The sequence below is a fragment of the Macaca fascicularis genome, chromosome 8, assembly GCF_037993035.2.
Source record: "Macaca fascicularis isolate 582-1 chromosome 8, T2T-MFA8v1.1".
NCBI lineage: Eukaryota > Metazoa > Chordata > Mammalia > Primates > Cercopithecidae > Macaca > Macaca fascicularis.
In genome coordinates this window covers 150,809,032-150,826,009 of record NC_088382.1, presented here as the reverse complement: position 1 = coordinate 150,826,009, position 16,978 = coordinate 150,809,032, and the positions used below count along the sequence as shown (strand labels likewise).

The 16,978-nt window shown below is 50.6% G+C and overlaps 2 protein-coding genes across 17 annotated transcripts in view; one reads left to right on the top strand and one right to left on the bottom strand.

Moving 5' to 3' along the window:
* Window positions 1-16,978, top strand: part of SLC45A4 (solute carrier family 45 member 4) — a 129,883-nt gene that overhangs the window by 104,278 nt on the left and 8,627 nt on the right. For 2 of the 3 annotated variants that reach the window (XR_010577518.2, XR_010577516.2), the window contains exons 7-10: window positions 1,352-2,735; window positions 3,394-3,484; window positions 7,141-8,547; window positions 15,630-15,720. The gene's annotated coding sequence lies outside the window, so the exon portion shown is untranslated. Of the gene's footprint in view, window positions 1-1,351; window positions 2,736-3,393; window positions 3,485-7,140; window positions 8,548-15,629; window positions 15,721-16,978 lie in introns of those variants that run through there. The other variant, XR_012416676.1, reaches the window with a different exon arrangement.
* Window positions 4,912-16,978, bottom strand: part of DENND3 (DENN domain containing 3) — a 69,538-nt gene continuing 57,471 nt past the window's right edge. For 10 of the 14 annotated variants that reach the window (XM_065519670.2, XM_073999559.1, XM_073999560.1 and 7 more), the window contains 6 exons: window positions 15,619-15,758; window positions 11,455-11,621; window positions 10,242-10,375; window positions 8,215-8,333; window positions 8,002-8,139; window positions 4,912-6,632 (listed from right to left, as the gene is read on the bottom strand). In XM_065519670.2, coding sequence (XP_065375742.1) covers window positions 6,432-6,632; window positions 8,002-8,139; window positions 8,215-8,333; window positions 10,242-10,375; window positions 11,455-11,621; window positions 15,619-15,758 — 899 coding nt within the window. In that variant the 3' untranslated portion in view covers window positions 4,912-6,431. Of the gene's footprint in view, window positions 6,633-8,001; window positions 8,140-8,214; window positions 8,334-8,571; window positions 8,756-10,241; window positions 10,376-11,454; window positions 11,622-15,618; window positions 15,759-16,978 lie in introns of those variants that run through there. The other 4 variants (XM_045398752.3, XM_073999565.1, XM_073999562.1 and 1 more) reach the window with 2 other exon arrangements.

Below are 16,978 nucleotides of genomic sequence, written 5' to 3'. Positions count from 1 at the left end.
TTGCGAATTGTGCCGCTATAAATATGCACATACAAGTGACTTTTTCATATCATGACTTATTTTCCTCTGGGTAGATACCCAAGGAATTTTGCATCTATATTTCTGATGGAAATTGATCTATAATTTTACTTTCCTTTAAGATCTTTGTCAACTATAGGTTCATGCTGGTCTCCTAACATGAGTTTGGAAGGGTTCTCTCCTCTTCTATTCTTCTGAAAGGGTTTCTGTAAATTCTATTATACCATACTTAAGGGTTTATTAGAATTAACTAGTGAAAGCAATTGAGCCTAGAGAGCTCGTCTTTCTGGGAGATGTCTTCTTTCTGGGAGATTTTTGACTACAAACCAATTGCCTTTATAGACGTAAGACTCCTCAGATTTTATTCCTCTTTGTGTTGGTTTCATGAAGTTATTTTTAAGAAATTTGCATATTTTATCTAAACTAGTTATTCATAATATCTTTGTGACGTATGTAAGATTTGCATCCCATTTCATTCCTGATATTGGAGTGAAAATCGTGCATGGGTGTGTTTTTCTTGATCAGCCTTGATAGGGGTTATCAATTAGAGAACCAACTTTTGCCTTTGCTGATTGTGTTCCCTTTCATTGAGTTTTGGTCTTTATTATTACCTTCCTTTACTTATTTTGTTTAAGTATGCATTTATTTTCTACATTCTTATGCTTAAAATTTAGATAGCTGATTTGAAACCTTTCTGCTAATAGAGGCATTTAAAGTTATAATTGTTCTCCTTAGCTACATCTCATACATTTTGGTTTTTAATCTTCTTTAAAAATGAAGAGAGAGCATCTCCCTGTGTTGCCCAGGCTGGTCTCGAACTCCTGGGCTCAAGGGATCCTCCTGCCTTGGCCTCCCAAAGTGCTAGGATTATAGGCATGCGCCACTATGCCCGGCCTGCATCCCACACATTCTGATATATTGCGTTTTCACTATCATTCAGTTCAAAATATTTTCTAATTTCCTTTGTGTTTCTTCTTTGACTGATGGGTTATTTTGAAGTATGTTAATTTCCGAACAAAATTTTAATTTTGGGATTTTTAGGCATATTATCACTGTTGATATCCCATTCCATTTCTGTGTGGTCAGAGAACATAGTCTGTAATATTTAAATCTTCAAATTTATTTTATAGCCCAGCATGTGATCCAGCTTGATCCCAGCATATGATCCAGCTTGATGAACATTCCCTGTGCACATGAAAAGAATGGATATTCTTCTGTTGTTGGCTGTAGTGTTCTATGTCAGGTCAGGCTGGTTGACAATGTTGCTAAATCTATATCCTTGCTAATTTTTTATTTACTTTTTCTTTTTCTTTTTTCTTTTTTTTTTTTTTAGACGGAGTCTCGCTCTATCGCCCAGGCTGGAGTGCAGTGGCGCGATCTCCGCTCACTGCAAGCTCCGCCTCCCGGGTTCACGCCATTCTCCTGCCTCAGCCTCCCGAGCAGCTGGGACTACAGGCGCCCGCCACCTCGCCCGGCTAGTTTTTTTTTTTTAGTGGAGACGGGGTTTCACCGTGTTAGCCAGCATGGTCTCGATCTCCTGACCTCGTGATCCGCCCGTCTCGGCCTCCCAAAGTGCTGGGATTACAGGCTTGAGCCACCGCGCCCGGCTATTTACTTTTTCTATCAATTTCTGAGAGAAGAGTGTTAAAATCTCTATGATTGTGGATTTTGCCTGTTTTCTCCTATAGTTCTACCATGCTTGCTTCATAACTCTTAAGTCTCTATTATTAGTTAATTCATCTTCTTGATGAATTGACCTTATTATTATTATGCTTTCCCTGTTTGTTTCTTGTAGTGTACCATGAAGTATGTTTTGTCTGACAGTAATGTAACCATACCAGCTTTTTAATACTTACTGTTGGCATAGTAAAACTTTTTCTTTTTCTTTGTTTTCAGACAGGGTCTCACTCTGTCACCCAGGCTGAGTGCAGTGACATGATCACAGTTCACTGCAGCATTGACCTCCCAGGCTCAAGCGATCCTCCCACCTCAGCCCCGTGAGTAGGTGGGCTACAGGTCCACACCACCACATCCGGCTAATTTTTTAATGTTTTTATAGAGATGGGGGTCTCACTGTGTTACCCAGGCTGGTCCTGAATTCCTGGGCCCAAGTGATCCTCCTGCCTCAGCTTCCCAAAGTGCTAAGATTATAGGTGTGAGCCACCACATCCAGCCTAAAACTTTTTTCATCCTTCTACTCTTACCTCATTTGTGTTTTTATATTTAAAGTGAGTCACTTATAGACAACTTATAGTTGGGTTTCCTTTTAGATCTAGTTTGACAGCCTCTGCCTTTTAATTGGAGTATTGCATCCATTTACACTTAATGTAATTATCAGTATGGTTAGGTGGAAGTCTACCATCTTGCTACTTATTTTCTGCTTGTCACATCTGGCTTTTTGTTCCTCTGTCACTGCTTTCCTGTCTTTTTTGGTAAATCTTTTTTAATATTTAATTTTGTAGCCATCCCTGTGGGGATGTCAGTGATGCTCAGGCTCCACTACCTGCACCATTGTCCTACTGCATCTCCTTTGAGCTTCCTGTCAACCTCTGCACACAGGGCCTCAGCCCCTAGCCCCGGATGCCTACCACTAGACCCAGCAGAACCGTAGCAGTGGTTTGCTGGCCCAGCACCTAAAGCTGCAGAATACGCCCCCTTGGCCCTCAGGGAAAGATGCAGAGCTAGTGCGACTTACTCTTCTCCACCACCAAAGTAAGGTGAGTTTACCCCCTCCTTCATCCCAGGATCCTCCCTGAATGGGCCAGGGGCTAACACATCTCAGGACCACAGCCTCAGCCCCTCCCAGTGCCTTGTTAAAGGTGAGAGCACTGGCGGAAAGAAAGGCTGCACACCAGGGCAAGAGCAGCTTCTGAGGGCCTCCCGAAGGCCAGCCCTACCTTCTTGGAGGGAGGAGTATATGCCCCCAACCTCCGCTTTGCTCTTAGTACTTGGACCACAGTATCCTGGGTGTAAAATGGGGGTGATCCTCTCCATGCCACAGGGTCCTGAGGGTCATACACAACTGTGCCCCTAAAGCCCCTGGCACAACACCTGACCCCGGGGCACACGGGCAACACACAGGCAACAAACGAGCTGGGAGAGTTTCCTGTGGCTGCCAGAACAAACACCGCAAACAGGCGTGGCGGTGGGGGTCATGCACCTGACATTTATTTTCTCACCGTTCTGGAGGCCAGAAGTCTGAGATCCAGGGGCCGGTAGGGCCACACCCACTCTGAAGGCTCCGGGGGAAGAAGCGTCCTGGCCTCTTCCAGCTCCCCATGGCTCCAGGATCCTGGGCTTGTGGCTGCATCGCTCCTGCCTCTGCCCCTGTCTTCACGTGGCCTCTCCTTATGTGTCTTTTCCTCTCCTCCTTAGGACATTTGTCGCTGGATTTAGGGCCTGCCCAGAATCCAGGAGGGGCTCATCTTCAGATCCTTAATTACATCTGCAAAGACCCTTTATCTAGGTAAGGTCAGATTGACAGGTCCCGGGGGTCAGGACATGGACATATGTTTTTGAGGGCGCCATTCAACCCGCAACAGGAGCCATCGCATTCTCATTTCTCCTCCCTTAATGTTTTCACGGGCCCAGCACACAGGCCAGGATGGCCCATTCTTTGAGATGTTCCTGGGAGCCCAGCAACAGACTGGGTGTTCAGTGTGCCCCCGTCGGTCTCCATGTGGGCCCTGCAAGAAGGAACACCCCCGCTTTACAGGGGATTCAGGGCTTGTGGCCAGATCTGCAGCTAGGCCTGGATAGCTCTGCAGCTAGGCCTCCCAACTGGCCCCAGTGCATCTGCCGTGCCCGTGACCCCAGGCTGTGTCTCTAAGAATCCACCAAGGTTCCAGGGCAGATAACTGCAGAGCTCCTCGCAGTCCTATGCACGCCTCGGCTCACACTGTAGCTCAGCGGCAGCAACGCAGGCGACAGAAGCCAGCCCTGTGTCTGTGAGCCTCTGCCTTGCCTTCTGGGGGATGGCACAGTATTGCTCCAAGACATGCAGACAGCTGCGGACAGCAGAGACAGTGAGGCAACCCTGCCGCACTCTCCAGCCATGCCCTCCTCAGCCATGCGGAGAAAGCACCCCTTCATCTGTGCAAGCAATCCTCAAGAAGCAGACAAAATTCACGCACTTTCAATTCAGATGTTACAGTCACATCCAATGCTAAGGGCTGTCCTTTGAAAACAGCTGATGTACACACATCTTCCAAGAACAAATCATGGAAATGTTACCAGGTGATTATCTCTACAACCTCTGCCTCAGTGATGGGGACTTGGGGTAAGCTTTTGGTTGGCGTTGTGAACAGTGCCCGCTCCCTAAAGCAAGCTTTCTTTTCTGTTGTTTGAAATACGGCAGGAGAACTTAAATTCTATTAAAATATTTCCGGTTCAAGAGAAATACTTTTTTGCCCCAATTTAATTCAGGTTTCTAAAGCAGAGGCAGGGACGGCATCACAGTCTGTTGAATGAATTCCGGCTCATTTGGGGCCTTTCCATGACAAATCGCTCCTAATGGAATCTCTCCGAAGCACAGGGAAAAACATCGAAGGCATCAGAGTGCCCTTTCCATTTCAGTAAACACTGGCCGGGATTCTGTTACATCACACAGAATCAACGTGGAACCCAGGCCTGCCCAGCACATGTTCTCCCTGGCTAGCACCTCGTTCACGTCTGTTTTCTCTTTTATATGAGTGACCATTTCCTAAAACGCAACACCCTGTCAAGTAAGATCTTGGAAGTTATCACCATGGAGAAAAGACCTGAAGAATCTGCATTAAAATAACGTGACCGGTGCCTAGAGTGAGGAAGGAGCCCGTTCAGAATGGTCCTGGGTCATTTTCAAGACCTTCCCCCAGTCGCTGTTGGGTGAAGTGAGGAAGCTGGACATCAGTGTTTATTAAACCAAATTTATTCTCCACAAGCTGAAGATACCTGAGGTTACATGAGGACTGGCATTAAATAATGTATACATGTATTTCTGACAGGCTTTTATCATAAGGATTCATGTATTTACAGAAGCAAAACCCAACCTCTCCCCAGCTAGAAAGTGGAAAGGTGTTCCCGCTGCAGGCACAGCCTTGGGGGAGGATGAGGCCACACAGTTCTGCTCCGCCCACATTCTCAGACTGCCCCAAGGAGTTAGTGGCTACGCAAAGCTGAGCCTTGGGGGAAAACCTGGTCCATGGTGTGGACTCTCCAAAATGCAGACCCAACCAGAGACCGGGCCCACCTTTCCATCTGGAGGCACTGCAGAGTTTCTGAAAGTGGCCCATCCCAGGAGCCTGGCAAACACCCCCAGAGACCCTCAGGATGAGCCAGCTCTGGGGCTGCGTCTTGGGAAGCCAGGGCTCCATGGCCCAGCTTGTGGATGGGTGCCCAGGGGGCAGGCCCCACGCCCTCAGCACGTGCTGAGATGCTCCCTCCAGCTCCAACCACCACACCAGAACCTTCCATAGAACATTTAAGTAATGAAATCTCAACATTACAGTAAAAAGGTGCAAAGGGTCTCTTTTGCAAATATTTCTGTACAGCTAAGATCTTGCTGAGTTCAGTAAAGCATCTTGCACGTACACATGTGCAGTGCGCACGCGAGTTCCGGGAAACTGAACGGCACACTGCAAGACGAGATCATACATGATGGTATTTTCCTGTTGATCCCGTGTAGTTTCCTGAGCATTGTATTTTAGATGGAACTTTTTCTGGTCTGTGATCTTTGGTAGAAAAAAGGTCTCTAGGATTATTATAAAAATTTTACATTTACTAAAAAGAAAAGGAAAAAAGACAGCTTGCCTCAGCTGGCCCAACCCCTGTCCCAAACACCTGATCCCAGGGTGGTCCCCTCCATCTGAGTAGGCCCTGTCCACCTTCTCTGATGGGAGGGAGACCACAGTGGTTACCTGAACCACCCTTCTCCCAGGCCTCTCTGGAGGTCCCGGGGCCCCCGGCTCACTGTCATGTGCCCAGCCCAGTGTTCCTCGGTGACTCATAAGGACTGGGTGAGTGAATGAATGAAGTAAGGAAAGGTAAAACCAGAGACATGAGGGTCACGGGTCACCTGTGACTCGGCCAAGCTGCTGGCTTCAGTGCCAGCCCCTGGTTGTGGATTCCAGAACTTTCTAGGCAACACACAAAGTAACCTCCCAGCAGAGGTTATCACAAACAAGATGCAGCTGCCCGCCTGAGACACACCCCAACAGGAAACACCCTTGGTGCAGTCTAACCGGGGTGCCCGAAGGCCTGAGAGAAGGTGCGTGGCCATGGGTCTTGCGGCTGGCCACACGGTAAGCGGGCTCCATGCCGAGCCTGGGCTGCCCTGTCCCGCCACTCCTCTGGGCTTCTGATCCTGGCAGGCTCTAGGGGGCAGCCTGTCCCCACACATAGGGCACGGTTCCACTCGGCAGGCTCAGCCATGTTTACTCCCCTTTCCAAATGGCGATCTTCCCCTCCTCCCTGCCCGACCCACTCAGCACGTATCTGTCCTCGGCCGAGCACAGTGTCCTCACGGTGTCCGTGTGCGCCACCAGCTCCTTCTCCACGGTCTTCCTCTCCGCATCAATCACGTAGATTTTCCCCCTGGGTGTTCCCTGCCACAGCCCTCGGCTGCCCACCCAGACCTGCCAGGGAGAAACAGGAGTGGTCAGTGGGGAAAGAAGCCCCTCCCAGGCATGCCAGGGCTTTGACCGGCTACCCGGAATGGACGCGTGTGCCTCCAAATCTATGGCCTTCCTGGAGAGGGGCTCTGCCGCCTGAGGGTCAGGGCCACCTGGCAGGTGCAGAGGACCTTTCTCAGGCTTAGAACTTAATGGCCAAGGGGCCTCTAGGGAACAAGACTGCACTGCGTGCTGGAAAGGTGCTGGGGGTGCATCTTAAGTGTTCTCACCAAACAAAAAACGCCACCTGTGTGACGTGACAGATACGGTAATTAGCTTGTGATTGTTTCACAATGTATATCGAAATATCACCTTGTATACCTTAGATATATATAATTTTGTCAATTATATCCCAATTAAGTTATGGGGGAAAATGCTAAATGAATTCCCCTCTCCCGCCCCCGCCCCACCATGTCTCAGACTTGCTCGGGGCCTGGAAGTCCAGCTTTCCTTCCAATTTCTCCCTTTTCAGATGAGAATGTCTAGCCTCTGCCCGGCCCAGCCTTGTATTTTGGGAAGAGACGACTGTTTCTAGCTGCGCAGGTTCACCGTGGAAGAGAGGTGAGTTCTGCCCCAGGTGGGACCCGCCCACAGCTCACCCACATCGGAGGGCACTGGCTTCACTTGGAGATCTGGGGCTCCGAACTGATGCTGGCATATGGGCTAGGACTTCGGGGGATGCAGTGACGGAGGGGGTGTATTTTGCATGTGGGACAGATGTGGATTTGGGGGGCCAGAGGGCAGACTCTAATGGGTTGAACGGTGTCCCCCCAAATCCATGTCCTCCCTGAACCTCAGAATGTGAGCTTCTTTGGAAACAGTCTGCAGATAGTTCAGATGTGGTTAATCCAGTATGACCAGCATCCCCATAAGAGACACACACACGGAGAGAGAGCGCCGTGTGGCGCAGGCACAGATTAGAGTGCCACGTCCACAGTCAGGGCACACCAAGGATGGCGGCCACACGAGCGGGTAGCGGAGAGAAGGGCCTGGAGTGCACACTCCCCCCGAACCCCCAAGGGAAGCAGCTCTGGTGACACCTTGGTTTTGGACCTCCGGCCTCGAGAACTGTGAGAAAATTAAATTCTGTCATTTGAAGCCATCCAGTTTGGGGGAATGCACTGTGGAGTGCTTGGACCACACCATGAAACCAGCACATGGTGACCTGTGGGCCCGCTGGTGCCAACCCTGCGCGTGCCTATTAGGAGGGGGGCCTGAGAGGCTAAGGCAGGAGGGCACGAGGGCGTGCGGCTGGCTCTCGGGAGCATGGGGACGCAGTCAGGGCAAGTGAGACCTGGAGGGGATGCAGGGGGTGGCGGGCCCTCCACCCTACCTGCTTCTTCACCCGGATCATGCAGATGATCTCAGAGCAGTCCTTGAGGGGCACCCTCTGCGGGAGCTGGGCCAGGTCCTTCAGGCTCCAGATGTAAACCTCGCTGCGTCCTGCACAGGCCGCCCACAGCTGCTCCTGCTGAAACACAGGGCACAGTGTGGGCTGTGGGCCCGGGCCACGCGCATGCTAGGCCCACAGCCCCTGCTGGGATACCTCGGGAAGGAGCTGGAAGGCCAGGAAGGAGGTACTGATGTCTTTGAAGTGCTCTTCAATCTTCAATTCTTGACAGAGGAATCCATTCGTTGTCATGACCATGATGCTGTTACCTGTGCCTGCGGAAGGAAGGCGCTAGGATGGGGCTAGGCAGTGCCATTGGCAATGTAAGAGGCCAGCACCAGAGCCGGGCCCACTGCTCTTTCCAGCGTGGTGACAGGGGTATCGCCATGTGCCACATGGCGCCTGAGGTGCGCACGGGTGAGGTCTACCGGGAAAAAATGCAAGATAGAAACCTGGGTCTTTAAGAAGAAATGAAGGTCACCAGAAAAGGTAAATATGTGGGCAATTTCTTAATTTTTCTTAATTTTCTTGAAAGATCATTGACTGCTTAAGCAAAAAATTGTAAAGAATATATTATTGGGATTACCACAGTTGACACTGTTGTAAACTTCTTACCCTATCTGTGAAGCAGTATCATAGTTAGTTAAGGAGGAGGGTGATCGGTTAAGGTTGCATATTGCAATTCTTAGAGCAACCACTGAAAAATAAAACAAAAATATAATGCTTAAAAACAATAAGAAGATTAAATTAAACATAAAAATATTCAATACAAAAGAGGGCAAGAAAGGAAGACAAACAACAGATGAGGTGAAGAAGGACAATTGCTGGCTTGCACCCAACCACGTTGCTACTGGCCCTGAAAGTGAGCGGAACAGTGGGCGGGGGCCTGCACGGGCACTGTTCCAGAGGAGGCGTCAGTGGGCACCGGGCACATGACAGAGTGCTCAGCACCATCAGCCGTGAGGGAGCCACAAATCCAAACCACAGGACACCACTTCACTCCCGCTGGGATGGTGTCAGTAAAAACAGGTGAGAACCAGTTTGGGTGAGGATGTGAAGAAATGAAGCCTGAGACTGCTGGTGGGGTGGAAGCTGATGCCGCCACTTCAGAAAACAGTCTGACAGTTTTTCAAACAGTTAAGCAGAGTTAACCCAGTGCCCACTTGGGGCAGGGGAAGGATGAGCAAGTTGTTCCATATGCACACAATGGAATATGACCCTGCAAGAAGGAACGAGCTATTGATATTGATGCCCAGAACGTCAGCGATGAATACCGTAAACATTCTGCTGACTGAATAAAGCCAGATACAGAAGAAGGCATACTGTAGAGCCCATTTATAGAAAGTTCTGTAAAAATCAAACTCAGAGTGACAGAACTAAGAGCACTTGTATCCCTGGAATGGGAGCATGGCCTGGAAAGGGGCGCAGACGCTTTCAGCTGTGATGGAAACGCTGCATATCTTGACTTGTTTCATGGTTATGTAGTTTAGATGTTTGTCAAAACACAACAAACTGAGCAGTTTTTGGCAGGCTTTACTATATGTGAAGCATGCTTCCATTACAAAGAAGAAAATGGATTTCCAGCCGGCACTCATGTAATCTGGCACACGCCGAGGAAGACCTCAAAGCGCAGGCAACTTCCGTGCTCTGGGGTGTCCAGAAACGCAGACACAGCCGCCAGGCAAAGCACCTGCTCCTCCCATCACCCCCTGGCAAAATGCCCAGTCTGGGTCCGCGGAGAGTCCCAGGCTGCAGCTCTGTGCCAAGCGGCCGAGGGTAACAGGGCACGGGCTTGCCAGCTGCCCCAGGTGTGGAGACATGACGCACACAGAGGCCTCCCAAGAGGAGCAGCCGTGACTCCGGGGGACACCTGGGCCAGCTTCAATCCCAGAGCAGGGCACAGTGAAAGCCAAGGTGAGGGGCAGGAGAGCAGTGGTGCCTCCGGGCAAGGCAGGTGTCCCATCAGCCACCGGGTGGAAAAGCTGAGGGAGGCCTGGGGAACCCGCAGGAGCAGCAGTGCAGGTGGAGTAAAGGTTTCTGTGGCCACAGAAAGGGAACCCAAGTTTAAAATAAAGACCGGAAAGGCATGAAGCAAAGGAAGGAGGCTTTCTGCTCTCGTTCAGCATCCTTTTCCCAGAGCAGGGAGGTAGGCTGCCCGCTCTGAGGGCAGGGGCCGGACTTACAGCACCACAGGCGGCCGCCGTGCAGTCTGATGGACGTGAGGCCGCCGCTCGACAGCTGGAAGCGGCCGGTCACCTGCAGTGTGCTCACATTCCACGCCAGCACCGTGCCGTCCATGCTGCATGAGTACACCTCGCTGGGGGCACAAAACACACACCCACACACCTTTAACTTGGGCCCTTGAAAACACTGCGCAAGTTTTAACCCAGGGAAGAACCAAGTCGCCATGAGAGAAAATGTGCTCTACATGATAACCTGCAAACATGATAATAACGTGCAAACATACTGTGAATGCGGCCACAGCCAGGCTTGGCTCAAATGTAACTGACTCGGCAGAAAAAGACGGGTTTCTCGGGACATGCACCTCTCCCACTACCGCAAACCACAGGGTCAGTGAGGTGTTGGTCATAGAACCACAACATGACCATGAACTGAAATGGAACCTCGTCACAAGGGACCAGGGAGCCAGCACGCTCCTCAGAGCTCTCAGGTGACATGGGCTGGCTGCAGGTGCAGGTGCAGGTGGCTGTGGGGCGGGGCTGGGCTCGAGCCTGCACCCTGCGCCACCCTTGCACCTCCTGAGCCAGCTTTGTTTCCAGGCTAGCACCTCCCTTCCCACCCCAGCAGGGCCTGACACAGGCACCCCTGACACTGAGTCAGGGGAAAAAGGAGTGGGGAGTGGAGCCCCTCCCCCAGGGCTGGGGCTGCCTGGACCAAGTGGGCAGCCTTGAGCACCTTCCCCACCACGGGCCTCTGCTTGAGGAGACCCCACCTCCTCCTCCCATCTCCCTAGACGCCCACTGTGTCCACCACTGCTCCCACTGTGGGACACGGCAACAAACCGGCAGCCCAAGGCCAACACTGAGCACGCAGGCGATTCCCAGGCGAGTCCAGGCTTCTCACACCATGGCTGGTGCTCCTCTGGGAGGCTGTGCCCTCTTGGGGCTGCCCCAGGCCACCATGCCCACAGCAAGCTCAGCAGGAAGGCCAGGTGTGGAGCCTTCATCACCACGCTTGGCCCCCGATGGTCTCATGGGTTCTCCGCACCCGTGAGCAGAAGTGGACCGAGGACACCACCCAGCTTTCCTCGTTCCAGATCCACTTCACTCTGTACGCCCTGCCTGGCCCCTGTGGGCATGAGCCTTGGGAGCCCTACCCGCTGTACCCTCTGCCCACCCATGAGCCAAACAATCCCTTCTCCCCAGCAGAGCCCACCTGCACCTGGGTACCCTCTGTCCGTCCTGCACAATCAAGTCCGTGACACTGGAGCAGTGGTCTGTGAGCTGCTTGTTGCAGGACATGCTGTGGACGTTGATGATGTAGATGACGGAGTCTTCTGAGCCAACCCACACCTGGTTCTGGTCGGCCATCACCATGCAGTTCTAATGGGAGGCCACGGGAATGTGAGAAATCAGTCAGTCTCGATACTGGTGAAGTCATATTCTATACATTTACTGCAAATGCTGAATTAGCAGATATGGAGCCACTGCTCCTAGGGGACACGCCGGCTCAGGGTCCTGGGAGCCTCTGGCCCTGACATTCTCATCCACCCATCAGTGCATAACCTTGTTCTCTGCGTGCTCTGTTTACAGACACCTCATTGACTATGTATGGTTGACTCATTAACATGGAACCCACGGCTGCCAGCACTATCACTGCGGCCTGAACCAAGCTCATCTCACACATGCATTTTCTCTGCAAGACACGCCAACGCCTCCTCATGCTTAGGGAGCTGGATGCTTGAGGCTATCTGAAATGGCAAAATCACCAACAAAAAGCAAAAACGCGTGAAAACCGTGGCACCAGTCAGGCCAAGGAAAGGACACCCATTGGCCCAGAAAATACACATCGGGCGACTCAAGTTTCTCCCCACTCTGTGCATGTGCATGTCTGTGGATCGCCAAGAAAATGCCACGAGTATCTGTTTTGGGAGTTACAAGTAAATATTAGCAGGTAGTCGAATTTGCAAATACAGACTCTCTAAATGATGAGATCGATTATATATGAACGAGCAGAACTGGCAGTGCTCCCAGGGTCTAGAGGGTGTGCTCAGGGTTTCTGGCTAAGCAAAGTCAACACAATGATTGCGTTTGGACTTTTTGAAATCAGAATTTTTTAAATTTAAATTTAAATTTAAATTTTTTGAAACAGGATCTCACTCTGTCACCCAAGCTGGAGTGCAGTGGCATGATCATGGCTCACTGCAGCCTCAGCCTCCGGGGCTCAAGCGATTCTCTCGCTTCAGCCCCCCAAGTAGCCGGGACTAGAGTCATGCGCCACCACGCCTGGCTAATGTTTGGCGTTTTTAGTAGAGATGGTGTTTCCCCATGTTGCCCAGGCTGGTCTCCAACTCCTGGATTCAAGCAATCTTCCTGCTTCGGCCCCGCAAAGTGCTGGGATTATAGGCGTGAGCCACTGCGCCCAGGCTTGACATGCTTGTAACTAAGAATGAGCTGAAAAAAATTAAATTTAGAAAAATAATTTCCCTAATTTTTCCTTTTTTTTTTTTTGTTTCATCTAAAGCATTACTAGACTTTTGTCAATATTTTTACTGTATCATGGATCTTATTTATCATCTGAGACTCATGATTTGAATATGGGGGGAAATGACTTAGCAATCTCTTATTACCTTGCTAACATGTAAAGTTTGCTATTCAGGTATCTCAGAGTGGTCCCACCCTCTTGGTATGTACTTGAATTCACAGTATTTGTTTTATAGCAGTTTTGCAAGCACATACTGTACCATGGATTGCCACATTATTTTTAGACAAGGGAGCACAGCCATCAAAATTGATGCCACGGCTGAGTGTAGCGGCTCACACCTGTAATCCCAGCACTTTGGGGGTCCGAGGCAGGAGGATTGCTTGAGCCCAGGAGTTTGAGACCAGCCTGAGCAGCATGGTGAAACCCACCTCTACTCAAAATACAAAAATTAGCCGGCTGTGGTGGTGCGCACCTATAACCCCAGCTATTCGGGAGGCTGAGGCGGGGGTATCGCTTAAGCCAGGAGGTCAGGGCTGCAGTGGGCAGTGACTGCACCACTACACTCCAACCATGGGCAATGCGAGTGAGACGCTGTCAAAAAAAAAAAAAAAGATACCAACCAATGCCTAATATATACTTAGGTATATACTCCATTGGAGTGTTCTTTTCACATTAAACATGGGAAAAAAAAATAAATCCTATCATGCTCGAGGAATAAGGCATGAGCGTTTCTCGGCAGATCCCATGATGTGGTGGCTGCTCGGAGGGTGAACCCACTGGATAGGAGGACAGTATAGATGCGAAAATATTTTGAAAAGTATAAAATGCAATTTAAATGTGAAAATCATCTGCAAATCCGTGAGCAAGAACAGAAGAAACATGGACAAAGGGCGCGCAGCCCACGGTGCGGGGGAGTGTGGGGCCGCAGAGCATGGGGAGCTACTCGGCAGCCTCTCGGGCAACAGGGAAGTGCACACAGATCTGCAGGGAGGGGCAGCTCCAGCTCTGACAAGCAAACAGGGAAAATCCCCAAGAAATGATAGTCTGGAGGCAGGAGGGGCCGCTGGAGGCCTGGAGGGATGAGCAGGGCCGGAATCCCAGCTTCCACACTCAGGATACCACAGTCATGGAAGAGGCGACACCATGGCACTGCCAAGGACACATTACTAAAAATGTATTAACAGTTGTACTTGTTTTAAAATTATCAGAAGCAATTCAAAGTTGCTTTAAATCGGGGGCATGCAATCTTTTGGCTTCCCCGAGCCACACTGGAAGAAGAATTGTCTTGGGCCACACATAAAATACACTCACATTAACGATCGCTGACGAGCTAAAAGGAAAAAGATTGCCAAAAAAACTTATCACGTTTTAAGAACGTTTACGAATTTGTGTTGGGCCTCATTCAAAGCCTTCCTGGGCCACGTGCAGCCTGCAGGCCACAGGTTGGACAAGCTTGCTCTAAATGAAAGGCCCAATGTGCGACGAGTGGACACTGAGTTTTGCTGGGCCCTGGTCTCTGCCACCTGGCACAGGGGGACAGGATAACACTCAAGTCACTGCAGAGGCAGTTGTCTCCTCTTTTGGTCCAAAAGAGACCCAGTAACCACTATGCCACAAGGAAACACCAGGGTTCCCAGGAAACTCTGCAGGTTCATTTGAAGGCCCTGGTCCGTGGGAATCTTAGTGCTGCAGTACGGGATGGAAGACACTGTTCCCAGCCTGGGCAACATGGCAAAACCTCATCTCTACAAAAAATACAAAATTAGCCAGGCATGGTGGCGGGCACCTGTAGTCCCAGCTACTCAGGAGACTGAGGTGGGAGGATCACTTGAGCCCAGAAGGTCGAGGCTGCAGTGAGCCGTGGTTGAACCACTGCACTCCAGCCTGAGCAACAGAGCAAGATCCTGTCTCAAAAAAGAAAAAAAAAGGAAATTGTTCCCAAAGGGTCATGTGAGGCCCCTAATAAGCAGGCAGAGACCACAATGGCTCCACTTCACAGAACTGACATCTATTTTTTTATTATTATTGTTTGTTTGAGACAGGGTATGGCTCTGTCACCCAGGCTAGAGTGCAGTGGCGCAATCCTGGCTCACTGCAGCCTCGACCTCCTGGGCTCAAGCGATCCTTCCGCCTCAGCTTCCCAAGTAACTGGGACCACAGGCACGTTCCACCATGCCCGGCTAATTTTTGTAGAGATGGGATCTCACTCTGTTGCCCAGGCTGGTCTCAAACTCCTGGGCTCAAGGCAATCCACCCACCTCAGCCTCCCAAAGTGCTGAGATTACAGGTGTGAGCCCCTGCAATCTACCTTTATTTATTTATTTATTTATTTATTTTTGAGACGGAGTCTTGCTCTGTCACCCAAGCTGGAGTGTAGTAGCCCGATTTCGGCTCACTGCAAGCTCCGCCTCCCGGGTTCACGCCATTCTCCTGCCTCAGCCTCTCGAGTAGCTGGGACTACAGGCGCCCACCACCATGCCCGGCTAATTTTTTGTATTTTTTTAGTAGAGACAGGGTTTCACCGTGTTAGCCAGGATGGTCTTGATCTCCTGATCTCGTGATCCGCCCACCTCGGCCTTCCAAAGTGCTGGGATTACAGGCGTGAGCCACCATGCCCGGCCAAAATCTATTTTTAGATGGGGGCCTGAAATCTACTTTTAGATGAGAAAGTCAAAGCCATTATCTTCTCCTTCAATAAGGACATTTAAGTAGAAGGTTGGTACAAGCTTACATTTAATTTAAAAACACTAGGTAAAAGTTAAGACCCCCTGTTTACAGAAACTGAGTGATGCTGTGGAATAGTTTGTATCCTCCTGTCGAATATGGATGAACACACTTAGGTTTCAGAAATCACGTGAATCCAGAGGCTTCTTTCCTGACACTTCATGTACTCACCACTTTTGCAGTGCCCACTTTAAAGGAGTGCTGGTGGATGGTCCAGGAAGAAGCATCGAACACAGTCACCTTGCCATCACTCAGAGCACACCATAACTTGGGGTGAGCATCTTCAACTTTTTCGGCTGGGTCAAGATGCCCTAAAGAAGAGAGAGCAGCCCAAAACTGTTCGGAGGGAACGCTTTTGCTGTAGCACCAGGTGACTGGTGCCATTACTCAGGTGTCTCTTGGACCCGCCTAAGAGCCATGTTAGGTGCTGGACATACAAAGATGTGCCTAGGCAGAGGCTGCCCTGCCCTCTGGGAGCTCAGAATCAGAGGGGGCAGCTGGCTGGTGGGGGGCCACACAGATAGGGGCAGAGCCACAGGCGGACGCAGAGCCGAATGCCCGCGAGCTTTGCTAAGCCAGGAGCTGCCGGCTGAGTGATCATTCACTAGAGAAAACAGCCAGGCAGAGGGAACCGGAAGAGGAGCAGGTGGGCACAGAGGGAGGGAGGCAGGGAGGGCGGGCAGCTGGAGAGATGGCGGCAGGGGCCATGGCGCCCCCCTCACCCTCGCATGCTGCGGGCTCCACATCCTTCTCAACACTTGGTGGTGTCCATCTTTTTAATTTTGGCCATTCTAAGGGTGTGGAGCTTTTGGCTTTTAAATTGTGCTTTAAGTGCATTTCTCTAATTGCTAATGAGCCTGATGGCTTTAACTAGCCATCCCCATGCCCTCCTGTGGGAAATGTCTGTGTCTCATTCTCCCTAGTTTGTAACTGTTATTATTATTTTTGCTTTATTTATTTATTTATTTATTTATTTATTTATTTTATTTTTTTTTTTTTTGAGACGGAGTCTCGTTCTGTCGCCCAGGCTGGAGTGCAGTGGCCGGATCTCAGCTCACTGCAAGCTCTGCCTCCCGGGTTCACGCCATTCTCCTGCCTCAGCCTGCGAGTAGCTGGGACTACAGGCGCCCGCCACCTCGCCCAGCTAGTTTTTGTATTTTTTTTTTTTTAGTAGAGACAGGGTTTCACCGTGTTAGCCATGATGGTCTCAATCTCCTGACCTCGTGATCCACCCGTCTCGGCCTCCCAAAGTGCTGGGATTACAGGCGTGAGCCACCGCGCCCGGCCTATTTATTTATTTTTTTAATAGACGAGGTCTTGCCATGTTGCCCAGGCTGGAATGCAGCAGCATTCACAGGTGCGATCACAGCAAACCACAGGCTCTGACTCCAGGGCTCCGGCCACCCTCCCGCCTCGCTGGGACCACAGGCACGCCCAGCCAGCTGTCCCGGTGTTCTGGATATGAGCCCCTAACTGACTCCATGGTGCTGTATTCATAAATTACATATCAAAATACCATAAAGCAAAAGAC